Raw genomic sequence first — 25,210 nt, 5'->3', positions numbered from 1 at the left:
GTTCATTCTAAAAAAAAATTCTATCCATACGACAATGATATTTTTATTATTTGATATTTTTTTCAGATTTAATTTTTAATTAACACAATTAACGAGTAATTTTAACAACAGAGAGTAAAAAAAAACAATTTCGAGTTAAAATACTTTAAATTTTAAATTTTTGCAGCGCAAGTTCGACTTGCAAATTAATCAAAGCTCGATTTTCGTCGAAGAGATCTTTCGCTAATAAATTTCTTTTTTCTTGCAGCAATCCATTTTCTCTCAAATAATGCGCCGTCAATCGTTCATAATCAGCTTCATCTTGCGGATTCAACACAACGGGATGACTTTCGGCAATTACCGGAATTTCGCTCAAGATTTTCTTTAATTTGACAATTTCTGAGCGTTCAGCAGTAATTCTCTGTTGCAGCTGTTCCTTCCAATTAATTAATTCTTGGTTCTCGAGTTGAAGTCGTATCAGAGTTAAATAGTCGGGATGGGTTACAGGTACCATCATGAAGCCATTTTCGTCAGTTGTGATCTCAGATTCGAGCATTTCGGAGGGATCTTCGACAAGAGGTTCTTGCGGCGACGGCTTTGACTCCGTATTTGTGTTGGATTGCGTGCGAATTGATGACTCGTCGTCGCTGCAGGAACGAACTTTGTGCAAAGAAAGCTCCATGGATGCGGTGTCACTTGTAACGGCAGGCGGTTCGAGCGAATCTTCGATGCTTTTTTGCATGGAATCGGTTTTTTTGTCGAATGTACGGAGTTTTCGCTACAAAAAAAATTATTTTAATGCGATTTTATAGAAAATTAGAGAGAAAAATTAAATTTTACCTTGAGTTGTGTAATAATACGCTGCACTTCCCACAATTGTTCCTCACGTTTTTTCGTCACGAAACCGGCATGCATCTCCGCATGGATCTGATTGAGGAGAGATTCCTGTTTTTTGAGCTCTTTGATGATTTCATCGCGAGTTTCGGGCAGATTTGGACTCGTTGAGGTCACTGGCGGGGTATATCTGCAAAGAAAAATTAAATTTTTAATTTTTTTTCATATACATTTTCCTTCATAAAGCTTAAAAAAATTACTCTTTGTCTTTTTTCTTGTTAAAAAGTCCCTTTAAACGGAACGACGAAGCGCGTTTTAACATTTTTTCATTCAAACTGTTTTTATTTTCTAACGCTGCCTTTGAATATTATCTTAACACTTTATTTATTTTTTGATAACTCAACTCGCGACTGTATCTAAACACTTTTGTTGTCATTTTTTTATAACTACACAACTACTTTTGTATAATCGAAAACGCAAATTTTATCTATACTCGGAAAAAAAGAAATAAAACATCAGTCGCTCGTTGAAAGTTGAAAAAAATGAATGAATTTCTCGTGTCGTGCTAATAATCGAGAAAAAATGATCTCATTTTTTAAAAAATTTTTTTGATGGGCAGGTGCGATTGTTGATTGAAAACACGTAGAAATTAACGATTAATTAAATGTTTCGACGAACGGTTGAAGTAAAACTGAATGACAGTGCGATAAAAACCTTGAAGCTACACTTTTACAAATGTTTCGGAGCGAAGCTAATTTACTTTTTTACAGTACATTACTGCAGACACAAACGATTTTTGTTCGTTTTGTGTTTTAACAGCAGTTTTAAAGGCATTTTCGATTGAGAATTTGAAGAATTTTTGTTTATTTTTAATATTTTGTTAAAAGTGAATATTAATTTTTTTTTCATTGATTTTTTTTAAATTCATGAAATTTCATTTTTAAAGATTTAAAAAAATTTTTGTTTAAAAAAAAAATTTTTTTATATTAAAATTTTTTATGAATTTTGTTTGATTAATTTTTTAAATTTCATGATTTGTTTTTTTCTTAATTTTTTCATAAAATAAAATTTTTAAATATTTATTTACAAATTTTATATTTTTTTTTTAAATTTAATTTTTAAATTAATTATTTTGATTATTATTTTTAATTAATTAATTTTATTTTTTAATTTCATTAAATTTTTGATTTGAGTTTTGATTCTTAATTTTAAGTTTCATTTAAAAAATAATAAATTTAAAATATTTCAAATTATTTTTAAATAATTTTTATTTTTTTTTAATTTAGAACTTTTTAAAGTTCATTGGATTTTTTTTTTTTTAATCTAAATTTTTATTTTAAAATTAAAATTCAGAATAAAACTTTTTTTTTCAATTTTTATTTTTTTTATGAATTTTTTAAATTTTATTTCGATAAAATAAAATTAATTTTATGCTTTATTTTTCAATTTATTTTTTTTTCTTCAATTTTTTATTTAAATAAAAATTTGAAATTATTTGCAATTTTTTTTTGAATGATTTTTTATTTTTTTTTTAATTTTATAAAATTTATTTAGATTTTTGACATTTTTGGAATTTTTTTTAAAAAATTAAAATTTTACTGTTTTTAAAATTTCAAATTTGCTTAATTAAATTCTATAAAAATTTGCATTTTTTTTTAAAAATTTTTTTTCAAAAATTTTTATGATTTTTAAGTTTTTGCAAATTTAAATAAAATTCGCATTAATATTTTATAGCTTTTGAAATAAAAATTCATAATTTTTAAAAACATTTTTTTTCCTTCAAAAATACCTAATATTTAATTATTTTTTTTTTAATTAAAATTTTTATGAATCTAAAAATAATTTTTATTCAGAAAATTTATTTTTTTTTTAATTAAAAAAAGTCAATTAAAAAATTAATTTAATTTATGGGAATTAAAAAAAATAAAAAATTTTCAAAAAGCGTTTTTGTCACATAAAAAATTCTTTCACGACGACTTTCTGACATTTTATGACTTCAAATCCAATGTAATTCTACACGATTGATGATGACAAATGTACAAACATTCACCATTTGCATGCCGTATACGGAGCTTCGGTGCTACCTTATGTTGCTTAGATCAACAAAAAGTAGCAAAATACTCGCAAGTCAAACAAAAGACAGCGACTAAACACAAACAAAAGAATTATTTTCTAAAAATGACTCACTTTGTCAATGTGACATCCGCAAACAAGTCCGTGCAGTAACAAAGTAACGTAACAAACAATCGATGTGACATCTGAAGAACGGGACTCAAAACGACAGCGAGATTCTGCGGATTGAATTTGTTGTGTTTCTCGTGCGCAATGATCGCGTCAAAGTGTAAAAAGATCCAAGAGACCAAAATTCGGTTGCAAATCGGAAGTTGTTGTTCAACGAGTATTTTTAGTTCTTTTTCTTGTTCCGTACTTGTAGCAAGAGCAGCTGCTTCTTCAAAGCGCGGGAGTAAATCTGTGGTTAAAACCGGCTCAGGAAGTTCTCTAAAAAAAAAAAATTTTTTTTTGAGGTAATTTTTTGAAATTTTTAATAAAAAATAATTTTCTTACTTTAAAAACATTTTCAGCAAAGCAGAAGCCGTGGCAACATCAAAATCCTGAATGCCGTTTGACTCGCGATTATTGTAGAGCTTCTTCAATTGCTGCAAACGAGTCTTGCTGCCGTCACTGCGATGGATATGTTCATTCTGTAAATGCTCCTGAAGGAAATCAATGCAGTCCCGAACGACTAAAGGAAGTTCAACGCCGTCATGACAACGACTTCGTTCGACAGCGACGGACAAAGGAACGCCAAAAATCGGTTGAGCTTCTCCCAATTCCTGAACTTCTTCCGAAACTTCCTTGGATTTTAACTTTTTTTCATCTTTTTTCTTGTCCTTGTCCTTTTTTTCTTTATTTTTCTCTTTTTCTTTCTTCTCCTTCTTTTCCAACGTGTTTTTGCCGGAATCCTTGTCTTTGCTTTTGGAAAATTTAAATCCTTTGAGTTTTTTGGATTTGCTACGGGACAAAAAATTTGTTGAAATTTCGCATGAAAATCAATGAAAATTCAAAATTTACCTGCTCGAAGCCTCTCCAGCTAAAGGTTCTTCTTCGTCATCGTCGCCAAGGGTCGCGTAACATTTTTTATCCTTTTTTTCCTTGCGACGCCCGATCAAGAGCTCTTTTTTGCTTAATTTTTCGTGTTCCGATTCATTAGCTGAAAATAAATATTTGCATTTAATAAAGGAAATTTTATTTTTTTATGCGGATTTTTACCATCATCCTTCTTGCCTTTGGTTGAAGCGTCTTCGTACAAGCCGGGAAACTCCTTTTCAACATCAGGACTGTCGAAATTCATTGAAAAATCGCTAAAATTTTTGAGAATTGATTGAAATTTTTGAGGTGATTTGAGATGATTGAAGAGGGCGGTACTCTCGATCGGTTTTCATTTCCGGCACCGGTTTTTTCCATTTCCGGCACCGATTTTTTCCATTTCCGGCACCGGTTTTTTCCATTTCCGGCACCGATTTTTTCCAAGGGGACGAATGCAATTGATAAAGACGCCAGCGCCATCTGTGCTTCAATTATCACTTTCATTCGTCTCAATTGTTTCATTTTAGATTTCTGCCGCATTTCCGTTTTAGCGCTGCAGGTTTCCGTTTGGAGCCACCAAAACGGAAATGCGGCAGAAATTGGAATGATTTCACTGCATTACCGATCCAAATATTACTCGGGATAAAAATTTCACTTTTTAATATTTATGAATTTTGTGAGTATTTTAAGGATTTTTCATCTAAAATTAAGTTAAAAGTTTAAATAAAGTTCCCGTGCATTGAAGTGACTTGAAAATTTTACCAAAAAATTGAAAAAAGTGCAAAAATGAGTGAATTATAAAAATTTTCTTTGATGAAAATTCAAATCTGGACCAACATGAGAAATTTTTGTGAATTTTCGACAAATTTCAAATTTTTAAAATAAATTTTTGCATTCTTGATCAAGAAAATTGATCAAAAAATAATTAAAAAGTGCAAAATATTAAAAAATTTTAAATTTAAAGCAAAAAATTGACAATTTTCGAAAATTTCCAAAAATCCATGAATGTAGTTGTGATTCATTTTGCTTGTCTGTGTTCGTGTCGGAACATCTGCTCGTATCCAGACACGATTGTTGATATATTCGAGCAATCTGATTGGTTGCCGGCTTTTGAGAGTTATGAGTGTATTGACTTTGGATCGTTCAGATTTTCCATTTTTGGAGGATTTTTTGTGAAAGTTGATTCCACGTCAACGATAGATTTTGGTTCAAAGATTAAAATTCGAGCAAAAAATAAAATTTTAATCTTTTTTGGGTTTTGTGACGTGATTCGTGAACGACCTTTAATGTAAAAATGAGTGGGTGAATCAGTTTCGTTTTCTCTGGAGAAATAGTACATTCATTCAATTTCGCGTCGTAGAGCAAGAATTCAAGGCAGTTATTGTGAATTACTTTAATATGAAGAAGGTCGATACAATAGTTTAAAATATTTCCTTGAAGATTTTTGAAATTTTAGCAAAAATTTAAAAATTTCATTTCGAATAATTAAAAATTAATTTCGAATAATAAAAAATTTAATTTCGAATGATAAAAAATTAATTTCGAATAATAAAAAAATTAATTTCGAATAATAAAAATTTAATTTCGAATAATAAAAATTTAATTTCGAATAATAAAAATTTAATTTCGAATAATAAAAATTTAATTTCGAATAATAAAAAATTAATTTCGAATAATAAAAAATTAATTTCGAATAATAAAAATTTAATTTAAATAATAAAAATTTAATTGCGAATAATAAAAATTTAATTTCGAATAATAAAAATTTAATTTCGAATAATAAAAATTTAATTTCGAATAATAAAAAATTTAATTTCGAATAATAAAAATTTAATTTCGAGAACTAAAAATTTAATTTCGAATAATAAAAATTTAATTTAATTTCGAATAATAAAAAATTAATTTCGAATAATAAAAATTTAATTTCGAATAATAAAAATTTAATTTAATTTCGAATAATAAAAATTTAATTTCGAATAATAAAAATTTAATTTCGAATAATAAAAAATTAATTTCGAATAATAAAAAATTAATTTCGAATAATAAAAATTTAATTTCGAATAATAAAAATTTAATTTCGAAAAATAAAAAATTATTCTTAAGAATATAAAAATCAATTCGATAAATTTTATTCGAAATAAAATAAAAAAAGAAAAATTAATTTTTTTAAAAATTTTAAATAAATTTAAAACTTAAAAAAAAAATTTTTGAAGTTTTATTTCATAAAATAAAAAATTTGAAAAAATTAATAAAAAAATAATTTAGGTAATTAATTAAAATTTAAACAAAAAAAAAAATAAATAAAATAAGAAAAATATTTTAAAAAATTTAATTAGAATTAAATTCAAAACATTTTCGATTATTGTATCAACCTAACTCGTCACATCGCACTCTCAAAAATTATTAAGAAAATTTCCAAACTGAGAAAATTTCAAATTTCTTTGTTTTTGTTTGTAAAAACGGATGCTCGTCAATTTCCTGTTAAGTAATATCAATTTACATCATTCGTCTTTCCTTATCGCACTAATTTATCGCTCCATTTAAAAATAAAGAAATTATTACTTTGCATGTCTCTTTTGCAGTAGTAGTAGCAACTAAATTTCTTTCCACTCCTTGGCATAAAATTTTATCGATTTTTATTTTCTTTTCTTTTCATGTTCTTCATTCCTCGACAGATGTGAAGAAGCAGTTTCTTACTAAAAAAAAAAAAATAAAAAATGGAATCCTCACAAAGCTTGACGCTAAACGAGGAAGCTCTCAGCAAAATTCCCGAGCAAAAACGTCCCGTGTTCGTGTTTGAATGGCTTCGTCACTTGGATAAAGTCCTGATTGCTGCCCAAAAGTCTGACATCAAAGCGTGCCAGAAAAAATTAGTTGAACAGTTGTTGGCACACATCCAAGGTACACCGGGTCCTCCAATGCGACGCTTAATTGCGAAAAATCTCGCAACTTTATTCAGTGTGGGCGACACATTTTTACTCATCGAGACGGCAAACAAGTGCAATGACATTCTAAAAAACAAAGATGACTCGCCGTCGTTTTTGGCGACGCGTCTTGCAGCGATCGGGATTCTTGGCAGCATGTACGAAAAGTTGGGACGCATGATGGGAAGGACTTATGAGGAAACAGTTCAACTTTTGTTGAAGCTTTTGCGGAATGCTGAGTCACAAACACGCATTGAAATTGTAATTACGTTGGAAAAAGTCTGCACGGGAATGGGTTCGGCGATAAATAACGTTCACAAAGACATCTACAAAGCCGTGCGATATTGTTTGACGGATCGCGTGATGGCAGTTCGAGTCGCAGCTGCAGATTGTCTGCTCGAAATGTGTCAACATGCCCCATTTTTGTACACAACTGAACTCGAAAGTCTCTCGGCTCTGTGTTTTCGTGCTCTTGACGGCAGCAATTACGAAGTGCGATGCGCTGTGGCGAAATTACTTGGAAATTTGATCGCTTTTACGCAACTTCCGGTGAAATCGGGACCCGGAAATGCCGCTGCTGCGAAAACATTCAAGCCAATTTCGCTCGATGAAGCTTTAAGTGTCCTCATGGGAGGATTTTTACGCGGCGGAGCATCTTTCTTAAAAGGCACTGAGATGATAAAAGGCACGAGCAACATAAATCGCGAAGTTCGGGTCGGCGTAACGCACGCTTATGTCATTTTCGTTCAAACCATGGGCGGATTGTGGTTGGAACGGAATCTCCAAGCATTTTTAAGTCACGTTCTTGAACTTGTAGCAAACCCCAAAGCTGCTTCGTCGCATGTTGATGCCGTTTATTCGCGAAAATGCATCAATTTTATCTTGGATTCTGTCATTGGGAAGATGTTGGGCGAGAAAGCACAAGCTTCGGCATGTAAGGAATTGGTTCATATCATCGCGAAACAGATGAATTCGATAGATTTTTCGCCAGAAAATGCAAAAGATGCGAATCAAGAGACGCTTTTCAGTCAACATTTGTTGGTTTGTGCACTTCAGGAGCTTGGATCGTTAATTTTGATTCTTGGGACGACGGCGCAAAATCTTCTTTCGGATCATACACTGAATTTAATTGACGCCGTGTGTGCAGTTTTGGTTCATCCCTGTTCCGCAGCTCGTTTGGCAGCTGCTTGGTGTTTGAGATCAATTTGTGTGGCAGTTCCAAGTCAAATTACGCCGTTAATTGATCGATTCATTGATGCCATTGAGAAGATGCGAACGTCTCCGGATGCGATTTCAGGTTATTCTTGTGCTCTTGCTGCTGTTTTAGGGTCTGTGAGACTCTCGCCGCTTGGAATTCCTCATACGAAAGGCAAAATTATATTTAATACGGCGGAAGAATTGCTCAGAACAGCAAGTCAGAATAGCAGGTTGTCGTTAAATCGAACACAAGCTGGATGGTAAGTCACTGAAAATCATAAAAATTTAAAAAAAAATTTAAAATTAAAAAAAAAAAAATTATAAAGTAAAAATAAAAATTAAATTAATTTTATTAAAAAACAAAATTAAAAAAAATTTAAATTAAAAATTAAATTAAAAAAAAATTATAAAAAAAAAATATTAAAAAAATTAATTAAATTAAAAATTTAAATTAAATCAAATTAACAATTAATTAATTAAAATAAAAGTAAAAATAAATAATTATTTTTCTTTCTATTTTAGGCTCCTGATAGGCAGTATCATGACATTAGGCAATGCAGTAGTGAAAAATTTACTTCCCCGTATGTTACTTTTGTGGCGAAATGCGTTCCCTCGCAGCACAAAAGAGCTTGAGAGTGAAAAAGCTCGCGGAGATGCCTTTACGTGGCAAGTTACGCTTGAAGGACGAGCCGGAGCATTGGGAGTAATGCATAGTTTCTTGTTGAATTGTCGTGAATTGGTTACGGAAGATATTACGAGACGACTTTTGACGCCGATTGAAAGTGCACTCGCGATGTTGGTTAAGTAAGTATCCATTTTCGTAAATTATTAAGAGAAATTTTTTCAAACTACATTTTTTAAAAAATTTTTTTTGTAACAATTTTTATTTAAATTTTTTTGGTACAAAATTTTTTTTACAAAAATTCTTTAAAATTATTTTCTCACAATTTTTTTTAATTTTTAAAATTATTTCTTTAAATTTTTAAAATATTTTTTTTTATTTTAAAATAATTTTTAAAAAATTTTTTAATTTTTAAAATTATTTTCTCACATTTTTTTTTGACGCCGATTTTTAAAAATATTTTCCAACATATTTTCTCACATTTTGTTTTAATTTTTAAAATTTTTTTCTCACATTTTTTTTGATTTTTAAAAATATTTTCCAACAATTTTTTTTTTTTTTTTTAAAAATATTTTTCACAATTTTTTTTTTAATTTTTAAAAATTTTCTCACATTTTTTTACAAACTTTTTGTCCAACAATATTTTCCAACAATTTAATTTTTAAAAATATTTTTTTACAATTTTTTTAATTTTTAAAATTATTTTCTCACATTTTTTTTTTTGATTTTTAAAAATATTTTCCAACAATTTTTATTTAATTTTTAAAATTATTTTCTCACATTTTTTTTTTTAATTTTTAAAAATATTTTCCAACAATTTTAATTTTTAAAAATATTTTTTCACAATTTTTTTAATTTTTAAAATTATTTTCTCACAATTTTTCATTTTTAAAAATATTTTTTTTTAATTTTTTAAAAATTTAAGATTTTTTTTTTTTGCAATTTTTTTTTCAAAAACCAAAACTTTAACTAATTTTTCATCTTTTCAGCATCGCTCCCGTCCTCAAAAGCTACGGACAACACTTGAAAGCACCCGCAGCAATGGTTCGCCTCCGCCTGTACGAAACTTTATCCCTCCTTCCGCCAACTTGTCTTGAATCCAGTTACACTCATCTCCTCCGAATGCTCGTCTCGGAGTTCACTCTAACTGACAATCCCGCAAATACAACAACTTCCTTGCTCCGAAACTTGTGTCATGCCGACGAATCGATCATTTTGGCGACTTGGTTTCAGGAAACTGATCATCGTTTAATTGAGGATCAGGTAAAAAACTAATTTTTTATTTTCTTCGATGTAACTAAAAAACAAAACACGTCAATCACACACATTCTAATCATTTTCTGTCACGTTTTTCATGTTTTTCCGAGTTGAAGACATGAAAACGTTCGAAAAAAATTTTTGAGTTTCTAACTTCTGTATTGAAAACTTCTTTAGATGGAACCAAATCGCAAATCTGATGGACAGCATGTAAGTCTCCGTAGTGGTTCAAGCGTTTTTTTCTGTTGATTTTTTTCATTGCCGCTAAAAGTGCTTCGTTTTTGTCCATTTTGCTTCTTGCTAACGACACGCCTCTCACTTTTTTCTGTTTTTTTTTTCTTTCACACGTAACACAATTTTTCGTTTTTTATCAAATTTTAATGATTTTTTTCGTTTTTTAGCTTCAACCGACAAGTGCTGCGGGTTCAGGAGCTTTGGAACATGATGCGTTGTCACTTTATCGTCCTTTAAAAACTTCAGAACAGTGTCCCGGACCTCTTCCATTGGGCGTTGCTGTCATCGATATGTCAATTCAGCTGTTTGGATTGATTTTTCCGCGTGCCGCGAACAAACATCGTCTTCAAATGGTCACGCATTTCACGGAATGCATCAAAAATTCGAAAAGTTCGCGTCAGGAAGCGGTTCAAATGAACATTTTCACGGCGCTTTTGTGCGGTTTGAAGGGAATTACGGATGCGAAAGCCGTTATTGGGCAAGATGATGTCAAGACAAATGTCACAAATTTGATAATTAGCGGCTTGACAAGTGCAAATCCGATCCTGAGATGCGCCGCAAGTGAAGCTCTCGGTCGATTAGCGCAAGTTGTTGGCGATTCTCGTGTCACAGCTGAACTCGCACAAAATTCTTTCAATAATTTGAAGTCGGCACGTGATGTTGTCACCCGAACCGGGCATAGTTTCGCCCTTGGATGCCTTCATCGGTATGTCGGAGGCATGGGATCTTCGCAACATTTGAGTACAAGTGTCTCAATTTTGTTGGCATTGGCTCAAGATGGCTCCAGTCCCGTCGTTCAAGTGTGGGCGTTGTATGCCTTATCGCTAATTGCCGATTCCGGAGGTCCCATGTTTCGTTCTTACGTCGAACCAACACTTTCGTTGGCTTTGAAACTCTTGTTAACCGTCCCGCAATCCCATGTCGACGTTCATCAGTGCATCGGGCGCGTCTTAAGCGCTTTAATTACCACTGTCGGACCCGAATTACAAGCTTCCGCATCGGCAAGATCGAGTTTCATGTGTGCTTGTGCAATAATGCAAGCCCATCCAGATCCTTTGGTTCAAGCAGAAGCCACGGGATGTCTCCAACAATTACATCTCTTTGCACCGCAATCCGTCGTTTTAGCAACTCTTGTGCCGACAATGTGCAAAAATTTGTCGAGCAATTATTTGATGCTTCGAAAGGCAGCTGTTTCGTGTTTGAGGCAATTAACGACGCGAGAAGCGAAGGAAGTTTGTGAACATGCATCGAAAGCGGTGACGACAGATGATGAAAATTTTGATATTTCCGAGTTGGGATTGCCGGGCGTTTTATTTCACATGTTGGATAAGGAAACTGACGTTGAGATGATTAAAAATATTCATGATACGATTGTTTCGATGCTGCAGATGTTGGCGGCGGAGAATTTGACGCAATGGTTGAATTTGTGCAAGAATGTTTTGACTGTTGCTGCTGAAGGAGGTAATTTACTTGCAGGTGAGTTTTTTAAAATTAATTTCTTTTCAAATTTTCAAAAATTTTATTTTTTATAATATTTTTCATTTAAAAAATTCATAATTTTTCAAAAAAAAATTTATTTATTTTGATTTTGAATAATTTTTTTTTGATAATGATATAGAATTTCTTCTCCAAATTTTTAAATTAATTTTTTTTTTCGAAAAAAAATATTCGTCATTTCAGAAAATAAATTAAAGGAAATAAAAATTTAATATGGATTTGAGTTTTTAAAAAAAATTAATAAAATAAAATATTTATTTAATCGAAGCTTTTGTCAAAAAAAAAAATTATTAAAAATTACCAAAAAAAAAAAATAAAATATTTTATTTTTTGAATATTTTTACAAATTTTTTTAAATTATTTTTTTAATACATTTTTTTCTTTTAAATTTTAGAAAATCAATTTTTTTTCTATCAAATTATTTTTTTCAATTCAAATTTTATTCTGTTATAAGTTTTTTTTTCCTATTAAATGTCCTATTATTTTTTTTCGATTTTCAAATTTTTTTGACTGCTATGTTTTTGTGACTTTTTTTTTCTAAATTTTTCACATCAAAAATTCTGAACTTTAATTAAGGATTTTAACTCAAAACTGAAAAAAAATATAAATTATTGAAATTAAAAAAAAATTTAAAAAACTTTTTCAAAAAAACTGTGTCAAAAAAGGTGTCAAAGCAATTTTTGTCAAATCTTGCTCAAAATAGATAAATATTTGTCAGAAGGCTCTAATTTATCATTTTTAATAATTTTATAACTCAAAACTGATTGAAACTGAAAAAAAATATAATTTTATCAAATCTTGCTCCAAATGGATAAAAATTTGTCAGAGGGCTCTAATTTATCATTTTTAATCATTTTATAACTCAAAACTGCCAAAAAATTGAAACTGAAAAAAAAATTTTTCTCAAAAACTGTGACATAGTTTTGTTTTAAAAACATTTTTAATAAAAAGTCAAATCAAGAGCAAAAAAATTTTTGTTTTCAAAAAAAGTCAAAAAAAAACTAAATTCTTGTCATTTATTTTTGTTTTAAAAACTAAATAAAGAGCAAAAAAACTGTGTCAAAAACTGTGTCAAAGCAATTTTTTTCAAATCTTGCTCCAAATGGATTGAAATTTGTCAGAGGGCTCTAATTTATCATTTTTAATCATTTTATAACTCAAAACTGCCAAAAAATTGAAACTGAAAAAAAATTTTTTCTTTGACATAGTTTTGTTTTAAAAACTAAATCAAGAGCAAAAAAACTGTGTCAAAAACTGTGTCAAAGCTATTTTGTCAAATTTTGCTCCAAATGGATTGAAATTTGTCAGAGGGCTCTAATTTATCATTTTTAATCATTTTATAACTCAAAACTGCCAAAAAATTGAAACTGAAAAAAAAAATTTTTTCTTTGACGTAGTTTTGTTTTAAAAACTAAATCAAGAGCAAAAAAACTGTGTCAAAAACTGTGTCAAAGCTATTTTGTCAAATCTTGCTCCAAATGGATTGAAATTTGTCAGAGGGCTCTAATTTATCATTTTTAATCATTTTATAACTCAAAACTGCCAAAAAATTGAAACTGAAAAAAAATTTTTTCTTTGACATAGTTTTGTTTTAAAAACTAAATCAAGAGCAAAAAAACTGTGTCAAAAACTGTGTCAAAGCTATTTTGTCAAATCTTGCTCCAAATGGATTGAAATTTGTCAGAGGGCTCTAATTTATCATTTTTAATCATTTTATAACTCAAAACTGCCAAAAAATTGAAACTGAAAAAAAATTTTTTCTTTGACATAGTTTTGTTTTAAAAACTAAATCAAGAGCAAAAAAACTGTGTCAAAAACTGTGTCAAAGCTATTTTTGTCAAATCTTGCTCCAAATGGATTGAAATTTGTCAGAGGGCTCTAATTTATCATTTTTAATCATTTTATAACTCAAAACTGCCAAAAAATTGAAACTGAAAAAAAATTTTTTCTTTGACATAGTTTTGTTTTAAAAACTAAATCAAGAGCAAAAAAACTGTGTCAAAAACTGTGTCAAAGCTATTTTTGTCAAATCTTGCTCCAAATGGATTGAAATTTGTCAGAGGGCTCTAATTTATCATTTTTAATCATTTTATAACTCAAAACTGCCAAAAAATTGAAACTGAAAAAAAAATTTTTTCTTTGACATAGTTTTGTTTTAAAAACTAAATCAAGAGCAAAAAAACTGTGTCAAAAACTGTGTCAAAGCTATTTTGTCAAATCTTGCTCCAAATGGATTGAAATTTGTCAGAGGGCTCTAATTTATCATTTTTAATCATTTTATAACTCAAAACTGCCAAAAAATTGAAACTGAAAAAAAATTTTTTCTTTGACATAGTTTTGTTTTAAAAACTAAATCAAGAGCAAAAAAACTGTGTCAAAAACTGTGTCAAAGCTATTTTGTCAAATCTTGCTCCAAATGGATTGAAATTTGTCAGAGGGCTCTAATTTATCATTTTTAATCATTTTATAACTCAAAACTGCCAAAAAATTGAAACTGAAAAAAAAATTTTTCTTTGACATAGTTTTGTTTTAAAAACTAAATCAAGAGCAAAAAAACTGTGTCAAAAACTGTGTCATAGCTATTTTTGTCAAATCTTGCTCCAAATGGATTGAAATTTGTCAGAGGGCTCTAATTTATCATTTTTAATCATTTTATAACTCAAAACTGCCAAAAAATTGAAACTGAAAAAAAATTTTTTCTTTGACATAGTTTTGTTTTAAAAACTAAATCAAGAGCAAAAAAACTGTGTCAAAAACTGTGTCAAACCATTTTTGTCAAATCTTGCTCCAAATGGATTGAAATTTGTCAGAGGGCTCTAATTTATCATTTTTAATCATTTTATAACTCAAAACTGCCAAAAAATTGAAACTGAAAAAAAATTTTTTCTTTGACATAGTTTTGTTTTAAAAACTAAATCAAGAGCAAAAAAACTGTGTCAAAAACTGTGTCAAATCTTGCTCCAAATGGATTGAAATTTGTTATATTTTGTCAAATCTTGCTCCAAATGGATTGAAATTTGTCAGCTCCAAATGGATTGAAATTTGTCAGAGGGCTCTAATTTATCATTTTTAATCATTTTATAACTCAAAACTGCCAAAAAATTGAAACTGAAAAAAAATTTTTTCTTTGACATAGTTTTGTTTTAAAAACTAAATCAAGAGCAAAAAAACTGTGTCAAAAACTGTGTCAAAGCTATTTTGTCAAATCTTGCTCCAAATGGATTGAAATTTGTCAGACGGCTCTAATTTATCATTTTTAATCATTTTATAACTCAAAACTGCCAAAAAATTGAAACTGAAAAAAAATTTTTTCTTTGACATAGTTTTGTTTTAAAAACTAAATCAAGAGCAAAAAAACTGTGTCAAAAACTGTGTCAAAGCTATTTTTGTCAAATCTTGCTCCAAATGGATTGAAATTTGTCAGAGGGCTCTAATTTATCATTTTTAATCATTTTATAACTCAAAACTGCCAAAAAATTGAAACTGAAAAAAATTTTTTCTTTGACATAGTTTTGTTTTAAAAACTAAATCAAGAGCAAAAAAACTGTGTCAAAAACTGTGTCAAAAACTGTGTCAAAGCTATTTTGTCAAATCTTGCTCCAAATGGATTGAAATTTGTCAGAGGGCTCTAATTTATCATTTTTAATCATTTTATAACTCAAAACTGCCAAAAAATTGAAACTGAAAAAAAATTTTTTCTTTGACATAGTTTTGTTTTAAAAACTAAATCAAGAGCAAAAAAACTGTGTCAAAAACTGTGTCAAAGCTATTTTGTCAAATCTTGCTCCAAATGGATTGAAATTTGTCAGAGGACTCTAATTTATCATTTTTAATCATTTTATAACTCAAAACTGCCAAAAAATTGAAACTGAAAAAAAAATTTTTCTTTGACATAGTTTTGTTTTGAAAACTTAAATATATAAAAAATAAAAATGTGAGATGTAATCTTCGCGAAAAAAGCAAATGGATTAAAATTTGTGCTCTAATTTATCATTTTTAAAAATAAACTCAAAAAATTGAAAAAAAAACTGTTTTAAATTTAAAAAATTTAAAAAAAATTCAATTTTTATTTTGAAAAAAAATTTTTTAATTAAAACAATTTAAAAAAAATTGAGAGTAGAAAACTAATATTTTTTTTTATTTTACAGGCGACGAAGCACAAATAAAAGACACCGATGAAAATGACGAAGAAAACGACGACGACAACATCGAATTCCACGCCGAAGACAATCAAGCCTCACATCCGCAAATCCAACCACGTTGGCCAACTCGCGTATTCGCTTCGGAATGTGTTCGCAAAATCATCACCGCCTGCGAACAAGCAAATCCCGTTCATTTTGACATGTTGGCAGCAAAAGAACTCCAAATAACGAAAGCACGCGGTGACTTTTTGGTTTTACATCTTTCGGATTTAATTCGAATGGCATTTATTGCTGCAACTTCTGACTCGGATCAACTTCGTCTCGAGGGAATGAAGACTCTACAAGTCATTATTCGTAAATTTGCTCACGTTCCCGAACCCGAATTCCCCGGGCATTTACTTCTCGAGCAATTTCAAGCGCAAGTTGGAGCCGCTTTACGTCCCGCCTTCGCGAATGAGACTCCGAGTCACGTAACAGCAGCTGCTTGTGAAGTTTGTTCCGCGTGGATTGGTTCGGGAGTCGCTCGTGACTTGAATGATTTGCGTCGCGTTCATCAATTACTCGTCTCGAGCTTGAATAAATTGCATACGAAGACAAATAGCACGCAACTGTACAACGAAAGTATGGCAACTTTGGAAAAATTGAGCATTTTGAAGGCTTGGGCGCAAGTTTATATCTTCGCGATGATCGAAAATGGAAATGCGCCGGCAAGTGTGATCCTTAAAAAGTTATCCTTGGGTGCAAAAACCATCGGATTGCGACTCACGAAGCCCGAAGAAGACGATTTTGGGGATTTTGAGAGCAAAGGCGAGAGTATTTTGTCGCTTGTGCAACCAGAATTGGAGAATTTATCGCAACAATGGTTAGCGGCGTTGAAAGATTATGCCTTGCTTTCACTCCCAGCTGAGTTTCAAGGACAACTGCCGCATGATGGAGGCGCCTTTTACACAAATGACACAATAAACTCGTCAAAATCGCATTATATCTCGTCGTGGCCTCCAATTTTGCACGCAGCAGCTTTGTGGTTGAACGACGGAGGCTTCGACGCCTTAGATGGGGACTCCGATAAAGATAATAATAATTCCGACGAAGCAGGACCATCAAATGAAACCCCAAAAATTGGTCATGGAAGCATCAGCGCCGATCGTTTTCACATGATTTTCGGGATTTGCATGGAGGCGCTTTGCAGTACGCGAACAAACGAGAAACCCGAATGCGTTGTTGCCTGTTTGCAATCCCTTCATACAGTTTTCAATAGTAAATATGCGAGACAAGTTTTTACGCGAAACGGATCGCTGCCCATTGAGCTTTGTAATGTCTTGTATCGCCTGATTTTGACGCGTGACAGTTTGGAAGTTCAACTTTTGTGCATGGAAGTGCTCAAACAAACCATTACCGCAGCCGAGGAACGTCTTGAAATCGAAAAAGCGGGAAAAGCGACGAAAAATACGGAAAAAGTGGAAAATGCGGATGACACGGAAGCCACGAAAGATGGAACAAAGTCGGATTTGGATTATTTGGGAGAAGGAGGAGAAACGGGGCATATTGAGCCGGGAGAATCGCACGTTTATGCGGTGCTTGAAGTAGCGTTGTGTTTGTTAGTAAGGCAGATTCCGGCGATGAATCCGTCAGGCAATACGAGAATAACGACGGAACAGTTGCAACAACAATTAAATTCGAATGGAAATGCGGCGAAATTGGGAATTGATAATGGGATGTTGGTTTCGTCGGCGCTGCAGTCGTTGGAGCATTTGACGAAGTTGTGTTCGCCTCAAGGTAAGTTTTTTTTAAATTTTTTTTTAATTTTTTAAATTTTCAAAAAAAAAAAAATGTGAAGAAAAAAAATATTATATTTTTGTTTTAATATAATTTTTTTTCTTATTTTATTTTTTTTAATAATTTTAAATTAAAATTTTATTAAATTAAAATAATTAAAAAATTAAAATTATTTACTAAAAAAAAATATAAAAAAAAATTATATTAATACAAAAATATAATATTTTATTCATATTTTTTATTGAAAATTTTAAAAACTAATTCAAAAATTTTTAATTCAAAAGAAAAAAAATAAAAAGTAAAAAAAAACATTTTTAATTTTTTTTAATGAAATTAAATTTAAAAAATTTTAAATTATTTTTTAAATTTTATTATTTTTTTTAATTTTAAATTATTTTAACTTTTTAAAAATGTTTAATTTTTTAATTTATTTAAACTTTCTTTAAAAGAAAGTCTACAAATTAAAAAAAAAATTATTAAAAATTAAAATAATTTATTTTTCAAATATTTTTATGAAAAGTTTTTAAATTTAAATGAAATTTTAATATTTATATTTTTGGTAAAATAATTTTTTAAAAATATATTTTTATAAAAAAAGTAAAATAAAAATTAATATTCAATTTTTAAAACGATTTTTTCAAATAATAAATTAAATTTATTTTATTAAATTAGGAAAAAAAAAATTTAAATAATTTTTTTAAAGATTTCTTAAAATTTTATCAAGACAAATAATTTTTTATAATAAAAATATTTATTTTAAAAATTTCATTTAAGTTTTAAAAACCATCAATAAAAACATTTGAAAAATAAATTATTTTATTTTTTTTTTTTAATTTTTAGACTTTCTTTTTAAAAACATTAAAATTAATTAAGATATTAAACATTTTTATTTAAAAAATTTTTTATTTTTATTTAAAAAAAAAGATTCTAAAAAAATTTTGTTTTCAAGAAAATTTTTTAACTTGTTTTTTTTTACAAAAGTTTTCTCTAAAGAGTGAAAAAAAAAATTAAATTCATAATTTTTAATAATTTTAGGTGCACTTCAAATCCTTCCAACAATCCTCTACTTGACAACGGGAACTATTAAAGAAATTGCAACTAAATCCGTTCATGATCCAACAATCCTCGCCAATACTCCAACAATCCAAGCAGCTTTGCATTTACTCAAATCCGTCATAACCGACAAATATGCCACAGACGAACGCAGTTCCGAGGAATGGATGAAATTACTCCAAAGTGCATTGGCAAAAATAATCGATTTAACAAAAACGGGCTCGGAAGACACAAAATTGGATGAAGTTACGATGATGTTAGCAATTGCCGTGTTCATTTTACATTCAAAATCGAGTCTTGTGTCTGTTCCTGGATTACAATATCCGTGCATCAATCATTTCCGACAATGTTTGCAATCCGAATCGAATATGGTGAGACTCAAATGCATTCAAACGATGCGACAAATTTTCGTTAATGCCGATTTGAAAGGTAAAAGTTAATTTTTTTGATATCATTTTTTTATTTTTAATACTTTTTTCAAATTTTAGTCGCTACTCCTTACATTCACGCCTTGGCTCCTCGTTTGGTTGAACATTTACATGCAGATAATGTTAGAAATATCAAAAATGAGAACGAGTTGGCTTTGGTTTTGGAAAGCATTACTACTGTTGAAGGTCTTATAAGTCTTGCTGAGCCACAAAATCGTAAGTTTGAATTTTTTAAAGTAAAATTTTATAGAAAAAATTTTTAAATTTATCAAAAAAATAATTTTTACGCTGCTTTTAAAGGAGATTTAATGCAAGGTATCAATTTTTGTAGAACTTTTATAAGAAAATTTTTGAAAATAAAATAAAAATTAATTTTAAATTTAATTTTTAGGCATACAAATGTTGACGTTGTTAGTTCCAATTCTCATCAGCTTCCTATCGGATCAACAGGCAAAAAATAAATCAAAATATTCTGTGCAATTACATGAACACTCGTTGCAATGGTTGATGAAAATTGGACCCAAATATCCAGAAGTAAGATTTTTTTATTTTAATTTTTTTTTATTTTTAATTTTCTTTAAAAAAAAAAAATAAAAAATATTTTTTAAAAAAATATTTTAAAATTAAAAATATAAAAAAATAATTAAATTTTAAATTAAATTAGTATTAAATTATTTTTAATAATTTTAAATTAATTTAAAAAATAAAAAAATTAAAATTATAAATATTAAAAAAATTTAATTTTAATTAATTATTTTATTTATTTTTTTAAATTAATTTTTTTTTCCAATTAAAAATATAAAACTTAATTTAAAAAAAATTATTTTATAAAATTAAAATATTTTTTTTAAATCTTTAGGAATTCAAGGGTCTCATGGCGCAACACCCCGAGCTTCGTGCAAAACTGGAAATTGCTGTTCGCAACAATCAACAAATGACTTCCAGCATGCAAAAAGCTAAAAATGACGCCACAAATGCCGCAAAAGCAAATATTCAACCTGCAAAACCTACGATTGAATTAAAAATGGATTTTAGCAATTTTGGAAAATAAGAAAAAAAGCAAAAAAATTAATTAAAAATAAGACTGGCAATCAATTTGTAAAAGAGGAATGATCACAAATCGTAAAAAAAATTAATCACGTCTCATAAATAATCTTCCTTAGGAACACAAAAAAATATTCTAATCTAAATATTAGCAAAAGTAGAGAAAAATAATTAAAAAAAATGATGAAAAATGAGCTGAAAGTAACAATTTAATAAGTAAATTATGCGGAATGACTGTGAGAATGAATCTTTTTTGAGAAAAAAAATTTAAAAAAAATATGAGAAAAATTTTAGAGTGACTAAAAAGTGAAATTACAGATGAAAAATGATGTTAAATATTTGTTTTTAACCAACTTGACTAACGAAAAATAATAAAAATATATGAATTATGTCAGTTATGATCTAAAAATTTCCGTGTTTCTGTGAAAAAAATTTTTTTCTGTGCAAAAAAAATAGAATTCAGAATTAAAAAAAAATAATTGAATGGAAAAATTCAATTGTTTCGAGAACAATAAATAATTTTCGGTTCAAGCTTTATAAAAATCACGTTCATTGTCATTTTCGGCATCAGTTTTACCCGAACAATGAATTGGATTTTTTTAACAATTTTCGTTCTCACATTTGTGACTATCGCTCGCTGCGCCATTTTTGAAGGTTCTTGCCCGAAAGTCGAAAGTTCCGACGAAAAATTCAAATGTCCCGACGTTTTTGACGAAGAAGATATTTACATGCCTCTTGCGCATCTCCCAGTTGGCGATCGTACCATCAACATTTATCACAATCCCTTCAAGACGAACATCAATTGTCTTCGTGCCAAGTTCGATTGCCCCACGGATGATAATTTGGTCTTTTTTACGCCGCGATGCTATCCGGGAGAAATTGGCGCTGATATTGTCGATTATCGCGATTGCATGAGCATTTTGAGTCCAATTCGAGATAAATTACGCGGCGCCCGAGGAACTTACCAACCGAATCATCAATGCACGGATCAAGTTGCGAATTACACGACGAGCTATTTGGTGACAGATTCGGGAGCTTTAATCCTTTGGGGATGTCGCGACTTGACGGGTAAGTATGAGGGGAAACATTCGGAAGGAGCTTGGATACTCGTGAAAGAGGAAAATGCGAAAAAATTGACGGGAATTGAACTGAAAGAAGCTTTTGAGATGTTGAAAAAGAAGAAAATCTCAGCGAAGGAGAAAGATTTCGTGAAGCCAGACAAGAAAAAAAAGTGTAACTGCCCAACTTGCGATTATGGAACTGTTTGTTCGATGCCGCATGAGGCGAAAACTTTTTCAGGAGTGGTTGATGATTAAAAATTTAAATAAAAAAAATTATAAAATTTAAATTTTGAATGAAATAAAGTCGGTTAAGAAGTGCGCTGTAATGGAAATGAACGACTTTAATGCGCATGAGTCGAATTTATGTCATGGTTGCATTCATGAAGGTCGTTAACGCGCAATATAATCATCTGGCTGAATGGTCTAGGGGTATGATTCTTGCTTTGGGTGCAAGAGGCCCGGGGTTCGAATCCCCGTTCAGCCCGATTTTTTGTCAATTTTTCCTTGAAAATAATTTTTTTTTGCCTAAAAATTTTATTTTTGCCATTTTTAGCTTTTATAAAAAACAAAAAAATAAATAATTAAATTAATTTTTACTTAATTAATTAATTTTAAATGAAAAAAAAAATATTTTGAAGACAAAATCTTGTTTTAAAAAAAAATATTTCTTGTATATTTTTTTTTTAATATGTGAAATTTGCAATTAATTTTTTTTAAATAAATAATTTTTCTATATTATATTTTTTTTTTAAATTAAATAATTTTATAAATTGAAATATTTTGAAAATCAAATAATTTTATTAATTGAAATATTTTTAAAATTAATTTTTATTTTATTTATTTTAAAAATTAAATTAAAATTATAAATTTAATAAAAAATATTTTATAATTAAATATTTTTAAATTAAATAATTTAATTATTTTATTGGTTTGAAAAATTAAATAATTTTAATTAAAGTATTTATTTATTTTTTTTTTCATTTTATTTTTTTTAAATAAAAAAGTCTCAACTTCTTTAAATAAAAAAATAATAAACTCTTTAATAATTTTTTAACGCAGAATGAAATTTCATCAAAAATATTTTTAAAGACAATTGAATGAAAAAAAAACACTTTCAAACATTCACAACATGAACAAAAATTTCTAATGTAAAATATTTCGTCATGCAAATGGCGATCACTCATCAAACAAAAATTTTAACAAAAAACATTTCCTCATATTTCTTCCAATTTCAGCGTAAAAAATCGACAAATGGAAAAAAATAAAAGGAGAATTTTGGCAAAAAAGTTATGGTGTGGTTATATTGGTCAGGCTGAGATGGGGGAAATCACTCAAGGGCGCGATCCCATTACTGCGTTACCGTGGGGACTGTTGGTTGCTCTGTTTCCAGCCTCACCCGGTGCGCCCCTCCTTAGCGAACCAGCTTCACAAACCCTCCGATCTGTGAACCTTATTGACGGTAAGCTTAATGCGGACGCCCTATCAATGTGCTCCGTCCAATCGCCAGTGCTCCTGACCTCAAATCAGTCCACAACTCGACCTTCCGTTAGCAGAATTACAGGAGATGCAACCTCCCAGTCGAAGTTATGAGCTGCTAAATCGCTATTTGAATGAAAAACTCTACTTTATCGACTTTGTGAGACGAACGTAAATGATAAGTTTTCTTCTTGATCGATTATTGAGACGAATGAAGTTGATAAGCCTTGGAACAATATAATTTTTTATTTATGGAGTAAAAAATATTAAAAAATAATTTATTTCCCATAATTTTCATTAAAAAAATATTTATTTATCATAATTTCTTTAGAAAATAAATTATTTTTTTTATAATTTTTTTAAACAATATATTAATTATGGTTATAAATAGAATTAAACAATATTATTGTTCCAAGGCTGACTCAAATATCTGACGTCTTTTTCCGATTAAAACACTTTCAATTCAAAAACAAAAATAACGAGCGCCAAGAATTTCTGAAATTTTTAACATTTTTAATATTTTATCATGGATTCCGATCAACTTCATCAACACAAAAAAACAATTTTGATCAATAGCATCCTCAAGGAATGCCCGATCGATCAATTGCCCGGATTATCATCTGAAAACAAGGAAAACATCAAAAAATACATCAATTATCTTCTCGTCAAAGATTATCTCTTTTTGGATAATGACAACGTAATTCTGGGTCTCTCGTCAGAAGCAACTGCGGAACCAAAACTCAGTTATACGGAAACAAAAGCCTTGAAGGAGTACATTGAACAAACGCTCGTTAAGACTTTCAAGCCGATGATCGCTAAAATTAAGGAGCAAGAAGCTGAGGGATACGACGAAAAAGGCATCGAGCGTCGTCGTCAAGAGTTTTTGGAGAAACAAAAAGAACTGCAAGCGAAACAACTCGAGTTGGTCGAATTGAAAAAAGAAAAATTAGAGTTGCTGCAAAGGATTGCAGAGATTCGTACAGGTCCAGATCAGAAACAACAAGTAGAAAATTTGCACAATGAAGCAAAGTTGGATAATATAAAACTTGGGTAAGAAAAAAATTATTAAAAATTTTTATTTATTAAAGTTTGTGATTTTTTTTTATTTTTTGTTGTTCTATAAATTTTTTTTCAAGAAAAAAAATTTTAAATTTATATTAATTTAATTAAAAATTTAATTTTAAAATTTTAATTTACGAATTTTCAATTTTATTTTTTTAATTCTTATTAAAATTTAGTTAATTAAATAAAAAATTAATTAAAAAATAATAATCAAAAATTAATTAAAAAATAATTTTTATTCAATTTTAAATTTTTTTTATTGCAAAAATTTTCATTTTAATTTAAAAATGAAAATAAAAAATAAATTAAATATTTTTTTTTAAATTTTATTTAATTTTTTTAAAAATTAAAAAAAAATAAATAATTATCAAATCTTAAAATATTTTAATTTTTTAATTAAAAAAAATATATTTTTATTGATTTCTGTGAAGTTTTTATTTTTTTTAAATTTATGATTTTTTTTTAATATTTTTGATATTTTTTTTTTAATTGAACTTTCAACTTTTAAAATGAAACAAAAAAAAAACAATTTATTTAAAAAAAAAATAACAAAAAAAACTAAAATAATCAATTTTTCATTGCAGCATGTTGGAAAAAGTCATCTCAAACAGCTTCACAAAAACAACGGGTCACACAACGAAAGCAATTAAGACGGTAGAGAAGCACATCGATGCAATGCTCAATAACGAAAGTTGAGGCAACGATCATTTCTCGCAGCATGATTCCTTTTTTAGTTCGCTTTTCACTTCCAAAAGTCAATAAAAATCCATTTTCACATCATTTTTTACCCCAAATGCTGTCTCATAACTCAACGAAGCCGACGACGACGACAACGACGTGTTGACAAGAAAATTGCTTTGATCAGGTCATGAAAATGTTTCACGAAGCAACGAAAAAAAAAACGTAAATCACACTTTAGTTGCATTATTCAATATCATTGTTTCACGAAAAATAATTTACTCCGTTTTCATATCTTCCTCGCCAGCTTTTTTTTTCGTTCGTTCGTTTTACGTGTTCGTTGATTTCCCTTGCCTTGTCTCGTCTCGTGTGCAGCAAAAAAAAAAAATAAAAATAATAAAGTACCTAAACAACAGCATGACTTTTGTTTCCTGAACTCTCCTCTCTCTCGCCTTCTCGCGTGTAAGTGCAACACAATGCAGGAAAAAAAATCGAAATAAAAATATTGTGTTAAGGCTTACACGTTCCCGTTACGTGATTTACCATTTTTATTAGTTTTCCTGGAGTGAGGAATGCACACGGAGTTAAGGAGGTTGACTGTGATTGGAAATAAAATTCAGGATGGGATGCACTTTCGTACATTGCAATAATGTTAAGTCATTTAATTTGCACAATTGAGACAATAAGTCACGCACTTGGCAATTGTATCGCTGGCTTGATGAAGAAAAAAAATAAATATATGTTACAATGAGGAAACTGTGATGGAAAAAAGGCTCAATTAAGGTTAAAATTATTTTGAGGTAATTTTTTTTTTATTTTTTTTTTTTTAATTTTATTTTTTAATAAATTAAATTTTTAA

At 29.0% G+C, this 25,210-nt stretch overlaps 3 protein-coding genes and 1 non-coding gene across 7 annotated transcripts; 3 read left to right on the top strand and 1 right to left on the bottom strand.

Moving 5' to 3' along the window:
- Positions 1 to 28: 28 nt before the first annotated feature.
- On the bottom strand, positions 29 to 4,203 carry LOC134833511 (ralA-binding protein 1). Its single transcript, XM_063847845.1, has 6 exons — positions 4,084 to 4,203; positions 3,886 to 4,024; positions 3,379 to 3,825; positions 3,001 to 3,312; positions 820 to 1,003; positions 29 to 757 (listed from the first exon to the last, which is right to left on the bottom strand). The coding sequence occupies exons 1-6, from the start codon at positions 4,163 to 4,165 to the stop codon at positions 146 to 148; spliced, it is 1,776 nt and encodes a 591-aa protein (XP_063703915.1). The 5' UTR covers positions 4,166 to 4,203; the 3' UTR covers positions 29 to 145.
- A 327-nt stretch (positions 4,204 to 4,530) lies between these two features.
- LOC134827398 (HEAT repeat-containing protein 5B) lies at positions 4,531 to 20,452 on the top strand. 4 transcript variants are annotated; one of them, XM_063840015.1, is made up of 12 exons: positions 4,531 to 4,576; positions 6,576 to 8,281; positions 8,544 to 8,825; positions 9,633 to 9,906; positions 10,078 to 10,110; positions 10,302 to 11,610; positions 15,780 to 17,549; positions 18,585 to 19,031; positions 19,091 to 19,246; positions 19,331 to 19,345; positions 19,422 to 19,564; positions 19,890 to 20,452. In XM_063840015.1, exons 2-12 carry the CDS (start codon positions 6,618 to 6,620, stop codon positions 20,079 to 20,081), a joined length of 6,285 nt encoding a protein of 2,094 aa, XP_063696085.1. In that variant the 5' UTR covers positions 4,531 to 4,576; positions 6,576 to 6,617; the 3' UTR covers positions 20,082 to 20,452. The 4 variants fall into 4 exon arrangements, with proteins under 4 accessions (XP_063696085.1, XP_063696087.1, XP_063696086.1 ...); XM_063840017.1 differs by lacking the exon at positions 10,078 to 10,110; XM_063840016.1 differs by lacking the exon at positions 19,331 to 19,345.
- A 1,095-nt stretch (positions 20,453 to 21,547) lies between these two features.
- Trnap-ugg (transfer RNA proline (anticodon UGG)) lies at positions 21,548 to 21,619 on the top strand. Its single transcript has one exon. It is a non-coding gene; the product is annotated as a tRNA-Pro (tRNA).
- A 1,460-nt stretch (positions 21,620 to 23,079) lies between these two features.
- Positions 23,080 to 24,857, top strand: LOC134826904 (uncharacterized). The gene is made up of 2 exons (XM_063839409.1): positions 23,080 to 23,661; positions 24,258 to 24,857. Exons 1-2 carry the CDS (start codon positions 23,138 to 23,140, stop codon positions 24,367 to 24,369), a joined length of 636 nt encoding a protein of 211 aa, XP_063695479.1. The 5' UTR covers positions 23,080 to 23,137; the 3' UTR covers positions 24,370 to 24,857.
- Positions 24,858 to 25,210: the final 353 nt, after the last annotated feature.

Source organism: Culicoides brevitarsis, chromosome 1 (assembly GCF_036172545.1).
Source record: "Culicoides brevitarsis isolate CSIRO-B50_1 chromosome 1, AGI_CSIRO_Cbre_v1, whole genome shotgun sequence".
NCBI lineage: Eukaryota > Metazoa > Arthropoda > Insecta > Diptera > Ceratopogonidae > Culicoides > Culicoides brevitarsis.
This window is presented reverse-complemented; position numbering and strand designations above follow the sequence as displayed.

Bases quoted from the DNA above. Each gene is read 5' to 3' on its own strand.
- LOC134833511 (XM_063847845.1), bottom strand. From the start codon at position 4,165: ATGAATTTCGACAGTCCTGATGTTGAAAAGGAGTTTCCCGGCTTGTAC. The intron at 1,004-3,000 runs GTGAGTCATTTT...TTTTCTTTGCAG, and splicing joins GCGGATGTCACATTGACAAA to ATATACCCCGCCAGTGACCT. The intron at 758-819 runs GTAAAATTTAAT...TTTTTTTTGTAG, and splicing joins GTATTATTACACAACTCAAG to CGAAAACTCCGTACATTCGA.
- LOC134827398 (XM_063840015.1), top strand. From the start codon at position 6,618: ATGGAATCCTCACAAAGCTTGACGCTAAACGAGGAAGCTCTCAGCAAA. The intron at 9,907-10,077 runs GTAAAAAACTAA...AAACTTCTTTAG, and splicing joins ATCGTTTAATTGAGGATCAG to ATGGAACCAAATCGCAAATC. The intron at 19,032-19,090 runs GTAAAAGTTAAT...TTCAAATTTTAG, and splicing joins CGTTAATGCCGATTTGAAAG to TCGCTACTCCTTACATTCAC.
- LOC134826904 (XM_063839409.1), top strand. From the start codon at position 23,138: ATGGATTCCGATCAACTTCATCAACACAAAAAAACAATTTTGATCAAT. The intron at 23,662-24,257 runs GTAAGAAAAAAA...TTTTCATTGCAG, and splicing joins TTGGATAATATAAAACTTGG to CATGTTGGAAAAAGTCATCT.